Source organism: Marmota marmota, unplaced genomic scaffold (assembly GCF_001458135.2).
Source record: "Marmota marmota marmota unplaced genomic scaffold, marMar, whole genome shotgun sequence".
Taxonomy (NCBI): Eukaryota; Metazoa; Chordata; class Mammalia; order Rodentia; family Sciuridae; genus Marmota; species Marmota marmota.
This window is the reverse complement of record NW_026000185.1, coordinates 17,237,191-17,252,018: the sequence shown is the minus strand read 5'-3', so window position 1 is coordinate 17,252,018 and position 14,828 is coordinate 17,237,191. Positions and strand designations below refer to the sequence as shown.

The 14,828-nt window shown below is 38.2% G+C and overlaps 1 protein-coding gene across 8 annotated transcripts in view; it reads right to left on the bottom strand.

Annotated features, from left to right (window-relative positions):
- The window catches only part of Tnrc6a (trinucleotide repeat containing adaptor 6A), a 175,226-nt gene that overhangs the window by 33,246 nt on the left and 127,152 nt on the right, over positions 1-14,828 (bottom strand). For 6 of the 8 annotated variants that reach the window (XM_048789672.1, XM_048789671.1, XM_048789674.1 and 3 more), the window contains one exon: positions 9,156-9,581. The exons of the other annotated variants lie outside the window; for them this stretch is intronic. In XM_048789672.1, the coding sequence (XP_048645629.1) occupies positions 9,156-9,581 (426 nt within the window). The remainder of the gene's footprint in view (positions 1-9,155; positions 9,582-14,828) is intronic. 8 annotated transcript variants of the gene reach the window in all.

Genomic DNA, 14,828 nt, shown 5'->3' with positions numbered 1-14,828 from the left:
ATAGCCTGTCCATACAACTCTTTTCAGTTTATAAGAATTCCAAAGTTTTATCCATTATATTTCCATTTCTTCAGTGTTTACATTCAGCTAAAATATTGCACACAAACAAGAATTATTTTTAGCTTGACTCAATAAGATTTTTACCTGCAAAGCCAAGTTTATTAAAAGAGACAACAAAAAAACACAACGATTGACATATGAAAGATCACCAAATCATTATGATAAAAGTCAGCTGCTGACATTAAGAACCACAAATGATCAGCCATATAATCCTACAATCTGAGATTCTCTGCTATGTATTAATATCTAGTTACTTCACCACAGGCTGGGCAATCCGAACATTTCTGATAATTCCCAGGTTCTTTATTGTCATTTGGTTTAAGGCTCTGGAAGGTAGAAATTCCTCAGGGATATTAACTACAAAAGATGTTTGCATTCAGCCCGTCTTGAGGGGGTTGCTTATGTTGTAGTTCTCTACTAGAGTAAGAATCAGAATTACATGTAGAGCTTTTAAATGCACACATCATGTCCCATGGAGGGTTTTTTTTGGGGGGTGGGGGTGGGGGGGTACCGGGGATTAAAACCAGGGTCGCTTAACTAGGGCCACATCCTCAGCCCTTTTTTATATTTTATTTAGAGACAAGGTCTTGCTGGGTTACTCAGGGTCTCACTAAGTTGCTGAGGCTGCAATCCTCCTGCCTCAGCCTCCCCAAGCTGCTGGGATTACAGGCATGCACCCCCATGCCCTGCATGTCCCATACTTCATGGTTATAAAGCCTAGGAAATAAATGTAAATTGCTACTAGGGAGTTTTGCTAATATGGAAAATCAGATTCTGCTTGTATCATTATCTCTCAAAGTATACACTGTTAGGAAGTAACAGATGATAAGCCAGAAAGAGTGGCAGGAAAAGGGACTACAGAGACCAGAAATGTATATGTAATTCACCAAATATATACATTAAAGCTTCATAGGTGACTCTAATCTCTACTCCCTGCTTAGGAATCATTTTGTTAAGTTATCAGATGAAAAGTTTGTTATCTTTCAATGCACATGAAAAGAATTTCTCATGAAATAAAGGGTACTAAAAAGTCAATCTCACGGAGTAAAAACAAATCAGCATACTGACGTCCGCACCAGCCCATCAACAGATGTTCAGCTACATGTGGTGAGCTTTAACACACTTTCATAACCCCACAGGATAGGTATTACCTTTGCTCTCCAGATGAGAAAATCACCATTCAGAAGTTAATTTGTAGAAACCAAGAGAGATCTGTCAGAATCCTTCATGAAGCAAGGTGACTACATGGCTGAGTCTACAGAGGTAACTTGACTCAAGTCTGGATTCTATGTGGTAGACTTGTGACAAAATCTGTGAAGCAGGGGTACTTCCTAACCTAGTTACTTTGCTGACTGTACCATCTTATGCAAAACGTTTAGCTCACACTGTCAGCAAGGTAAGTAGTGATTAAAAGCACAGAGTCTGAGACATTTTACCATCTACTATCTGTATGATCACAAGCAGGATCTCTGCCTTAGTTTCTTCATAGTACCAATCTAATGCAACTGTTATGAGGATTAAATGATTAACAACTATAAGCCATATCTGATTCATATAACACTTAAAAAATGAAGGCCATTATTATCATTAATTAATGCATGCTAAAGATTATTATCATTTTTCATTCTCCAGAACATATTTTTCATTCTACCAGGTCTCCCTGATGAAGAATATGAGAACTCATAGAACTTGCTTACTTAAAATCTCCTCCTTGATATCATGCACAGAATAACTGGACTTTTATTCCCAAGAGATGTCTCCTCCCAAAAAAGGGGAGACAGAACTCTCCTAGCTTTCCTCAACTCAGTGAGTTTCTAAAACCCTTTATCCTTTATTCCTTGCTGTGTACAGAAAATCCCAAACATAACCAAGTCCTGAATCCAGACTTTTCTTCTAAATCTAGAATACTTCCTTCAGCCATCACTTCTGTCATCTCCTGGATTACTGCAAAAGTATTTCTGCTGCCATTATTTTCCATGTGTGTTGTCACTTTTATAAAGTAAGAAAAAGAGATTGGGCATCTAAAACAAAACGACTCAAGTAAAAATAAAAGAATGACCCAAAATTTAACAATGAAGTGTCAGCAGCATTCCCACAATAATAGGAGAAAGACAAGGACACTTATCATCAACACTCTTAAATTCTACCCTGGACATGTGAACCCAGGAAATAGGGTCCAAAATGAGAGATAAATTAATGAAGATCAAAAAGACCAACATGTGAAAAACAATAGTTTTCCAATATCCATTTTCAATGAGAAAATGTGATAGAAAAAAGATCCTAATCAGTACAACTCATAAAATCACTTGAACATACTAATAAAAATATTTAAATTTCATTCTAATTTTTATATATGTAATTTCTAGATGTATGTGGTGCTGAGGATCGAACCCAGAACCTCGCATGTGCTAGGCGAGCGCTCTACTGCTGAGCCACAACTCCAGCCCTCGTTTTAAATTTTATTGTAAGTCACAGAAGACAACTTGATTATGTACAGAAACTTGTTCCTAGATAGGAAGATCTAACAATTTTAACATAATTACAAGGAACTGTTAAACATATTAACCATGTATGATGATTAAAAGTGATTTTAAGATTCATGTTAAAAAATGGGAGTCTCTACTCCACTTCCCCCAATAAATCTCAAACAGAATTTATGAGGGAGGGAATTCACATTATCAGGCAGTACTGCACTGAGAGAATATGCAAACATACTGAACAGAAAATCCAGGAATAGTCCTAAGCATATGTCAAGGTTAGTGTTTTGGATGTGGGGGAGGTATTCAGTACTTGAAAAATATTTTCGAATGAGACAATATATTCAAAATAATACCAAATGATTAATATTAGAAGTAAGTCATGCCTAAAACCCTGGGTTCAATCATGACCACCATTAAAAAAAAAAAAAAGTGTAATGGCAAATGATGAAACCATGAAGTTATAGAATTTTTTATACACAAATCATAGAAACTACAAAAGGAATGATAGGTTAGACTACTTATTTTTAAAGTGGAACCTTTTAATATCAGAATGAAGAAAAGCAACACTAGAATTCACTCTGCAAAAGAGTTCTGTTGCCTTTAACACTAGCAAAAAATGTTCCCACATTCTAGTCTAGTCCTGATTTTGGAACCAGTGGTAGTGATCTAAGACTGTCTTTTGCTATATTTTCTTTTAGGAAAGTAAGGAGAGGTACCATGAATAATTATTAGCTAAAATTCCATTTTAATCTGGACCCTACTTTAGTTTCAACAAAACCTAAATTAAAGACCATTCTAAAAACTGTACATCAAGGATAAGTCACAAGGCATTTTTAGTTATGAAAAGAGTTATAGTTTAGGAAGAAAAATTAAATGGTATGGAGGGGAAACAGACACAATTCCAACTAAAGGAGAGAAAAGAAAACGCATCTTCAGAAATCACAGGTGCAGAAGCTATTTCAGAGTTGAAGAAGTTAAATAATATATTTCCCCTTTCAGACAAGGGGAACACCGGTGTTCAAAATATCTGAGGATAAACATACAGGAATACCATTAAGTAGATTATCACTACTTTTTTTAAAAAAATATTTATTTAGTTGTAAATGAACACACAGTATCTGCTTTTGTTTGTTTTTTATGTGGTGCTGAGGATTGAACCCAGGGCCTCACACATGCGAGGCAAGCACTTTACCACTGAGCTACAGCCTCAGCCCTATCACTACTTTATTCCCCCAGGAAATAGAAACATTAAGGCTGTAAATCTCTGTGGCAATGCAAAGAAAAAGAGCAGGTTTTTTTTTTTTTTTAATTTAATGCAAATCTTTACAAACCATAATGCTATAAGCAAACTAAGATTTAGAAGGTTGCATGTTACTTAGAAACATCTGGAATCCAGAATGGCATCAGCATCCTACGTTTACACAAAATCATCAAGAGAGAATGGGGGCAGCTCTAGTACTACACCTCAGGAAGAATACAGTCAGTCCTGGTGGTGCACACCTGTACGCCTGGCAACTTGGGAGGCCTAGGATCACAGCCTCAGCAACTTAGTGATAGCCTGTTTCAAAAAATAAAGGACTGGGATGTATATCATTGGTCAAGCACCCCTGGATTCAATCCCCAGCACTGGAAGCAAGCAAACACACACACACACACAATTGCATTACTGTACTTCTATTCAGAGAGATTATGTAGGGAGCAAAGACTGGTGATAATTCAAGTGGCTAATAAACAGCATGTGTGGGAAGAATTTAGACCGTTGTAAGTTCATGAGCAAGTTTTTTCTTACAAAATATATGACACATAACAAAACAGTCGAATTATTTGCTTTTCTACCTTAGACTTAATTTCTATAGAAAGAGAAGAGCTTAATAAATAAGTAATCTTTAGGTTTAACAGTGTTTCCATGGAGTGTGAGATAGACCACCAAGAATATGAGAGAACCTTAAATGCACAATTTCAAATAGCTCTTAAAAGTGACAAAGTCCATGATGTCTCTTTTGGTTATTTCAGCCTTTGGTGCTGGGTCACCAAACATTTTATGTAAAGGTTTAGTTAATAAATATTTTGTGGGCTAGATAGACAGCTTTGGCAACTACTTAAGTCTGGCACTGTAGCTTGAAAGCAGCCACAAACAACATGTAACCCAACAGGCATGGCAGCCTTTCAATAAAACTGGACTAATGGAGGTTTGGTTCTGGAATAAAGACAACAAAGATAACAACACACCAGATGCAACACATGGATCATGATTGGCTTCTGGTCTGACAAATTGGGGTGCAGGTGGTAGAAAAAAAGATATTTGGGGGGATTTTACTTTAGACCAAATGGTGAGTACCTCAACCATGGCAACTGGCAGGAGACGGAAAGGAGTTCAGTTCAAACAAAAATAAAAAACCCAGTATTTGAGGTTAAAAATTATACAGCGCAGTGAACCACTAGCTTATGAAACACTAAGAAAGAAAGAGTCTGAGCCTGATTTCAGGATTTTGGAAGGGCTACTGGATGAACGGACAGGCTGGCTTTTTTGAGCAAGGGAATCCAGACAGAGGAAGTGGTATGGGGCAAGGTAATGAGTTTAAGTTTGAACACTCTGAGTCTAAGGGTTCCAACTTCAGTTGAAGACATCCAGGAGAAAGACAGCCAAAATTTGGAAAGATATGCAACAATGATTCGGCAAGTAATAAAATCTGAGAGCTGGTCAAAGAAAAACGGTAAAATACAGAAGAGGAACAGAAAGGTATGAGGAGAACAAGAGCTACATGGTGACAGAGGCCACACAATGAAAGACCTTCATTTAGCAAAGAGGAGGCAGATGGCAGGGGTGGGGCACATTAAGATAGAAAAGACTGCTTTTGAACTATGATTGTGATTTTTTAAAAAGTCTTGATTGGAAATTTAGAAGATCAGTGACTTTAATAAGAGCTATTTTAGTCAAGTGAGCAGGAGTTGGATTCCAGAGGATCAATGCAAATGTATGAAAGATTGCAAGCACAGACTTCAAGAACTCGGAAAAAGGAGAGATCCTGCAAGAACTCAAAAGTACAGGACTTACCAGATTGTTTTGTCAAAGAGAACAGAGACGTGAGCATGTTTATAGACCAAATGAAAGGTGAAAACTGAGAGCCAGACATAAGTTACAAGACAGCAAAGATGTTACACTATGCTGAAAAAAAATACAAAATGGCAGGTGCATGGATAGTATTCTAGTGATTCTCCAAAAACTTTTAAGCCATTCCAACAGATCCCCCCTCATCATTATACACATGTACTTCACTGGTTTTAAAATAATAATAATACATAAAACGCTCATGTATCCCCCCTGAAGAAATACATTGCTAGTCTACAGGAAAAGACTCGCTGCCTCCTCCTCTGATTTATAGCTCCTTCATTCCCTTTAGATCTCCCAGTGGTAATCACTCATGTAAATTTCCGTATTTTATTCATCCCTAAATGACATGTAATATTGTTTTATAGTCTTTGTTTTACAAAGGGATCATACTGTGAACAAACAAACAAAAATACATTCTTGGAACAACCGGCAGGAAGGTGAACATGAACTATTAGGAGACATTGTTGAATTGCTGTTATTCTTTTCCTTTAGGGGTGATTATGGTATTGTCATTGCACAGGAAATCATCCTTATACTTAGGGTAGCTACCAGGACATGTTTGCCATGTACCCTCCAATGACTCAACCATAATGAACTTGTGTGGGAGGGGGTCAGGATTTAACCCAGGGGCTTTGCCTGAACTACATGCTCCCAGCCCTTTTTTATTTTTGAGACAGGGTCTCACTAAGTTACCAAGGCTATCCTTGAACTTATGATCCTCCTGCCTCAGCCTCACAAGTCACTGGGATTACAGGTGTGCGCCACCACACCAGCACATGTGTGTCTATGACACATATGAAAGAAAAAAGAGACACTGAGTGCCCTGTGTGTGTGATCCAGATGGGACTGTGCTAACAACCACTGGATCTGGGGGGAAGGTGAACTAGTGGTCACTATTCTAGTCTAACTGATTTCTCTATGGATCTTGTTGGATGACAAAAAGTGAAATAGATCATTTTGGCCCAAAAGACTATTGCTGCTGTCCAGGTGGCTGAGCATATTAGTCCTCCTGAAATGCCTTATTACATGGCCCCTAATTCAGGGTTATTTGGGCTCGTCAGGGCACTAAGAAGTCAACTGCAAAAAAAGAGGTCTTAAGTCTAAGTTAAAACAATTAGGGGCTGAGCTTGTGGCTCAGCAGTAGAGCGCTTGCCTTGCACGTTTGAGACCCTGGGTTCGAACCTTGGCACCACATAAAAATAAAATAAGCGAAATAAAGGTATTGGGTCCAACTATAACTAAAAAAAAAAAAAACAAAACAAAACGATTAATAAGTGTTTCAAGCACAGTTACAAAATGGCAGGTCAGGACTCAACCTGCAGAGCTGTCTATTTGACCACCACAGGGTCTAACAACAATAAAAATGAAAAGGTGTAAGTATTTAGCAAGGGTACAAAATCAAAACCCACTGACCACCGTCCCCATCACCCTTTCCACCATTTACTCCACTTACCTGCCAGCCCATGAAGGCATCCATTTGTGACTTCTGATTTACAAACTATCTAATCTCATCTAGGTACAAAACTTGCTCTGCCCACACTGAATAAATGAGAAACATATTAAGGGACGAAAAGGAAGTCTACCTAACACTGCTCCTTTTTAGCATGAAAACCTGAAATAAGTGAATTTCCATGTACCATATTCAGTAATTTAAATGCTAAATCCACTCCATTAACCATCTCTGTTCAAAAAGAGCCAAATACAAACAGACAAAAACAGTGAAGATGGTGTTCTCACAATCCTGAACTGCCTGTAGTTACCGTCAACAGAGTTCTCACCTCTCTGGGCTCACGCTATTTACACTGTTTGTACACTGTTCTCCACGGACCACTTGGCTGCTGTTAGTCTGTAAGATGGCCCTCCCTGGCCTGTGACATGAGAACTAAATAAGCTATCACAGCATTTGGGTTAGAGTAAGCACCCCATGAAAATCAGTCAGGGGATCATCATTATTCGTACTGATGACTCTTCAGCGTGGCCCCTCCGAGGTTCACTGAGTCCTACTGGCCCACTCTGCAGCCAGAGTTTCCACTACCATTGCTAGAAGCACACGTAAGGGTATTTTAATGTAAATATGTGAGATACGCTGATAGACAGGAGGAGAACCACAACCTTTATTAAAAGATAAAACTGCCAATCTGGTTCTTCAGGATGCCTTGGCTTCATCACCTGCATTCTCTAACTGCTTTAGCATTTAATTTCAAACTGATCCCTGCACTCTCCTGACTTCCATCTCAACCTCCACATTAATGCTGTCCACCTTGTAAAGTTCTTTTAGAAATGGGCAGGATGTTTTTCCCTCTAGGGTTTTTTTGAAGACTTTCTCCTATACCCACACCTTAAGTCTTCTCATCTGAACATACGCCTACAATGCTTTTAGGATTTTTTGGATCCATACTCATTTTTGAGAAATAAGATTCTTATATTTCTGTTATTTCCATTTCAAAAACAGCTTTGCTCTTTCATTTCCCAAACTGAAGAAGCGCACTGGACAAGTTTCTAAATGTACTGCGCCACCTTGCTGTGTGCATTCTTAATTATGCTATCTACCAGCTCTCAGTAAAGCGCACTCCAGCATTTATTGTATAAATCATCTCCCAAGGTTTTAACGACATTTTTACTTATGCTGATGACCAATATGTTAAACCTGATTTCCCCAATGAAATTCAAATTACTAACTGCCTACTTATTGGCATTACATGTAATATTTAGACCTCAAAGCAATCACAGGATTGGGTACTACTGTCAACCCTAGAGATTAAGAAAGAAGGTTACTATCTGGCCAGTCTCACACAGGTACTGCGTGACCAGGGGAGTGGGCATTAGAGATGAACTCAGGATGATAAGTTTGTATCATTCCCAACGACAATGTGCTGCTGTAAGTACCTACGCTAGAAAATTCACATCTGTGTCCTCTTCCTCTTTACCTAACACTTCCGGTATGTCGCCAAAGCACAGTATGGTGGTCATGAGCAACAGCTCTGGAATCACATCTCGGTATGGGTCCAGAATCTGCTACTTATTATCCGTGAAATGCCATAATATATAGTACAATGTAGAGGGCGACACTTGGTGTATACATAAAGTAGCGTGGAGGCTGAAGTAAATAACTCCTCCTGGGGCAATCAGGAGACAGAGTAGTAAGAAAACAACATCTCACAGGGTTGCTGAAGATTAGATGCAATAATATGCATAACCGCACAGCACATGACTGGGTGGGGGAGAGAGTGCAAGTTTAGCTGGAGTCTTACAAAGTCTACTTTAGCTAAAAGCTTCTTGTTAAAGTGGGCAGAACCTAAAGGGCGAGAAAGTTATTAAAATATTCATTTTCAAGTAGGATGGCAGGTACCTTACAGGAAACATTTTAAGATTCTCCACTTGTAACTCCCTGTACAGGACTTTAAAATTAAAGCCCAGATCTGAGAAACACCAAAACAGCTGTCAATCTGTAAACTTGCTAATGATGCTAACGTTTGAGTCTTGTAAGAAGGGCCTTCTCTCACCTGACTCGGTTCTGCTGTTCTGCACCTCTCCGTTATTTTGTGGCTGCTGATTTATTACAGCACTGCTTTCTGACTGGCTGTTTAACACCTTAACAGCAGATCCCAGGTTTGCTGCTATGACAGGAAAATGCTGACCCCTCTTTAGAAGCTGCTTATGTTCCTGGTGGCGAAATCGTGGAGGTACTTCTCGAGGATACCGAGGCAAGGCCTGTGGCTGCGGCGGCTGCTGCTGCTGCTGCTGCAGTGGTGGTGGTGATGGCTGCTGCTGCTGCTGCTGTTGCTGCGGCTGCTGCTGTTGCTGCTGCTGCTGCTGATTGTTGGCTGTAGCTCGCTTGGCATTATTATTAGTGCTGGTTGCTGTGGAAGTGCCGTTATTAGAGTTGGCAGGCTGAGGCTGGCTTACACTGGGCTTTATCTGTTCTGGCACTAATCCCAACAAAAGAGAAGGGGTGGAGAAGATTAGCCAGTAAAGTACACCTTCATAGGAAGCCACCTAAATTCAAAGGCACTACAAACAACAATCCTAACAGAACAGAAGCTGTATGTGTGCAGGAATAGCCTCATTCACATGCTTGAGTTTTCTTAGAAGACATCACTGCCAGGAGTCAAATTTTATTTCCACTAACTACTTATTCAATAAGGGGATGGAGACTGTTGGCCTTCCAGACCAGGATAATGAATCATGCTCACCATCTCCTTCTCATATTACTCTGTGATCAGCAAGCAAGTACTCATACATGACCGTGGAATCTTGACTAAAATAATCAATGTGCTGCTGGGCCCAGAGGCGCAGACCTATAAGCCTAGCTACTCACTTGGGAGACTGAGATAGGAGGATCACAAGTTTGAGGCCAACCTTGGAAACTGAGTGAGATCCTGTCTCAAAATACAAAATAAAAAGGGCTGGGGATTCAGCTCAGTGGTAGAGCACTCCTTGGTTCAATCCCCAGTACTAGAAAAACAAAATACACAAAAAAACCAAAAACAGAATAAATGTGCTAAATCAAGTCTGTGTCCTAAAAGAATCATTAATTCTCTGGTAACTACTCTTATTCTGCTTCATTTTTAATGTTTGTCCCTACTGTACATCTGGGGAAGACAAGAACAAAGTTATGAGAAAACCTGCTGGTTTCCTTTAAAAAAAAAAAAAAAAAAAAGGAAAATTTAACAATGTCTTATTGATAAACTATAAAGTCTGAATCAAAGACAAACTCATGATACATACATAAATACAAAGATAACAGAATGAATCTGTAAGACTAATCAAAATTGGAGAAATAATTTGGATACTGTTTTGCAAATCTGAGAAACAAACACTTGTCTATGGAGACAGCGTGGTGTATGAGCTTTGGTGCCAGATGAACCCAGGTTTCAGTCTCACCTCTGCTTCACTAAGCTGTGGGTCTTCAGTTCAAGTTGTACAAACCTGACTGTCTCTAATCCCCACTGTGCAATGGGGAGGGTGCTATGCCTTACACAGCTCTCCAAAGGCTAAAGGGTTAATGCTTACAAAGCACAGAACATAAGACTATACAAATACTGGTTATTCTTTAAGGACTGGCACAATACAAACTTATACATTTGTAGCAGTTAAATATTTCTGTGAAATCTGCACCTATCTTCTAGACACCAGTCAGATAAGTGGAGTGAAACAACTCCGTGCTACTGTGAGCATACTTGAAGAAGACTCTCTGTTCCAAGGTTAAGGTTCTAGTCCTGGAAATTCGCTCTACTCTCACTCCCAGGATAACCTCTGTGTCTTCTCTATAAAGTAGGGATAATCTTGGTCAAGCTTCCAGTATACTGTAACCACTCAGTTAATGACAACTACTACTGTGGCCTATGTTATTTACAAATGCCATAATGTACAGGCTGCTGTACAACCTGGTCACCTGTGTTGTTTACCATGGTCACCAACTTGCTCTTGCCCACCCTCAGCTCTACGCCTTCACCTTCATCGTGAACAACCTGACCTTCTATCCTCTTCCTTCTCAGAATACCTGGTGGATTCAGTCTACCAACATATTTTTTGAGATGGGATCTTGCTAAGTTACCCAGACAGCACTTAAACCATGATCCCCCTGCCTCAGGCTCCCAAGTAGGTGAGATTATGGGTCTGAGCCACCACACCCAGTTTACTATTTTTAAATATATAATCTTAGCCTCTTATTTGCTTCAATGTGACTTTCATTTTTCAAGGAATATAAGCAAACTGCAGTCCAGATTTTTAACAGTAGAAAATTACTAACATTCTTCCTATTGCTTGGAATCCTTTCTATTCTTCCCAATGCTCACTGACAAGCCTCTTATAATGTTCCAAGTGCTTTCTGGTTCTAATAACACTGTGTATGGAAATTGTCACCCAGACAATTTAATGTTCCCAATATATGCAATATGCAATGACGCATATTCTCCTTTGTATCTCACACATGGTAATAAGCAAATATTAGTTATCAAAAACACATTTAATAAGAATAAGGCACTAGGGGCTGGGGCTTTAGTGCAGTGGTAAAGTGCTTGACTCGTATGTGTGAGGCACTGGGACAGATCCTCAGCACCACATGAAAATAAATAAAGATACTGTGTAAAGATACTAAATAAATATTTTTTAAAAAGAATAAGGCATTAGAATATTCTAAAGTGCCTCAAAAGGAAAGAAAGATGAAGTATATGCAACTATGAAATCATGGGAAACATAAAAGCTGACTCAGGCTTTACATGCTTAGCAGTGGATCTGGCCTGGTTCCAGGCAGTTACATGTAAGTTGAAGGTGGTACAGTTAGCTACTACTGCAACACAGCCTTGTTTGACATTTATTACTGAGAGAATGAAGCATTCTTTAAAACAAAAGCAAAAAACATTGTGACAATAAATTTATACTCCCCAAAATGTGGTACTCAGGAAAGAAGGCAACAAGAAAATGATCTTTAAATATTCCAGGAATGAGAAGACAGACTATTTGCTAGCACTGTGAAGGCATGTATAAGAACCCTAACACGAAATCCAAAGTGACCAGGAACTCAGAGCAATACCTACATCTGTCACTCAGCCACCCCATCCCCACCTCAAACTCAAATAAACGCTGCCCTTTTCAGCAGTAAAGTACCATATGGAAAACTAGGCTGAGAAAGGGGCTCATTCCTGAGTCCAGAAAAACTCACTAAAACCAGCAAAGAAATTAAGACAGTGTAACTACTGGTCCTAAATTTTAACTACATATTCTGAAGTAGAATCCCAGATATAAAATGGGATATAATAGTTATGGATAAAGGAGAAGCTAAAAGCAGATAAAGATAGGGGATAAAGAGTCACTGGGTAACATATAAACAGTGAATAATTCTAGCTATTATATTTTGCATAGTTAAAAAATTAAGTTAATTATAACAGTAAGCAACTAAATCATTAGTAGGAGAAAAAATGAAAAATCAGAAACTTTTCATTCAATAGACAAAGAAAATGGAATTTAAAAAATTCAAAATTGTGGTTAATTCAAAATACAAAAGATGTTAAGAATTAGCTTCAAAATACCTAAGTCACAATAAACATAAAGGAGTTAAAGTCATTTGGTAAAAGACAAAATTTCTTTAATGGGGTTAAGAAAAGAGAAACATACTTAAAGCAAATACTTTGCAAAAAGTACTTTTAAAATAATGCAGGAAGTGGGGCGGGAAGCACAGAGAAATATATACCACCAAGAAATGCTAAAAAAAAGCTAAATGAAAACAGAATTAACATCAGACAAGAGAAAATTCCAAGGAGAAAAGCATTATAAAAGATATATTTTATATTAACAAAAGGAATAAGTAAAAAAATGAGCAATTAAGAACTTATCAAAGTATCGAAATATGTAAATCAAATGGAGACAAAAAAAGAGAAAACAGTAAAACCATGTACCTCGACAGCAGTTAGTATAATATCTTTTTGACAAGCACACATGAAAATCATAAAAAATTACACACACACACAGTACTAAAGAAAACATCAATATAATGCAAGAGAATAAAAATACAGGTAAAGTTTCTGGATTGAAATACAATGTCATCAGAAATAACAAAATTTGCAAATAAAACTGCCTTAAATAAATCTGAGTTGAAAATAAAATAAATATGAAAACCACAGGATTATTAAAAAAATAACAGTAAAACACTAAATACAGCTAAATCAATGCCCAGAGAAAAATTCATAGCCTAATTATTTCCAACAGACAAAAAAAGATAAAGCATCTAACTCAAGAAGGTAGAAAGTGAAGTAAAGAAGAAGAAAGAAGGAATCAGTAAAGATGAAAACAGAAATCAGTTGCTTTAAAGATGAACCTATAAGCCCGAGGCATGGTTATGTGGAAAATAGTTAACATTTTTAAATAAAAATGATAAAAAAAATCTGAAATTAAGAAATTTCCTTGTGTTCAACTCATTATCTGCTGTAAGTCTGAAAAGCTACACAGCAGACAATGATTTTCCTGAAGAGGCAGGAAACCTAAACTGATTAATTAGCATAGAAAAATGGATTTATGAAAGTTCTCATAAGGACCAGAAAATCTTTTCGGTCAATATAATATACTTTTAAATTTACTTTTTACTAGAGTAGTTTTAAGACCCATGTATCTTTCTTTACATATTTAAATTGGTACAGAGCACAGTAAAACACATGGATACCAAGGTAACATTTTACCAGTAAGTCAAATGAAATTTTAGTAATCCCAAGCAATCGGAACAAAAAAAAATTAAGAGATAAAATAGTACTAGGAATGAAACAGGAAGGCAAAATTTCAAATCTAGACATCATGGAAAGGCAAGAAATACTGTGTACAATTTATACAAATAAAGCAGAAAATCCAGCTAAGCTTTATGCATAAAATAAGACAGTAAACAAATATTTTAGGCTTTGTGGACCACACAGTCTCTGTCACAACTACTCCATTCTGTCATCTTAGCACAAAAGCAGCAATGAACAACAGATTAATAAACAAATGCGACTGCGTTCCAATCAAATTTCATATACAAAACCAGGTGTGGCTGTAGTTTTCTAGTCCCTGGTCTACAAAATGTAATTTACCAAAATAGGCTCACAGAAGAATAGAAGGTTTTACACTATAAGACACTGAAAAGGTCCTCCAAGATTTATCCTTCTAAGAGGCACTGGGCTGGATGACTTTGGGGGGTGCGGGAGGTGTTAGGAAGGCAGACATACACAGAAAGAGGAGGGGCGGGGGACACCTTTAGGAATCCCTTACACCGCAGTAGATATGCACTGTAAAGTGCTGGTTCCTTATTTCTCTTCCACTTTACCACTGGCATCCCTAGTACCACCAAACACAGCAAGTGCACAAGATTCCGCAATGCAGAACTGTCAGCACGTGCGGAGAGCAGTGGAGAGCAGTACTGAGGAGGCACCCTGTGGAGCACCAACCTTCAAGAGGCTAGGAAAGAAGACGGGCACAAGAATGACCAAAAGGAAGAGGATGGTGACAGCGACTGGTCAGCAGACTGCTGAATGAGTCAGTAGCTGTAAATAAATCTCTGCTCCACAGAAAATCTAGCGCCAGCATGTGCGGTACCAGATAAGCTCAGCCAATATGGAAGGACATTCTAAGTAGTCCTAACATTCCATTGTCTAAACACAACAGAAAAATATTTTAAAGGAATTTCATTCAAGTAAAAAACACACATACCA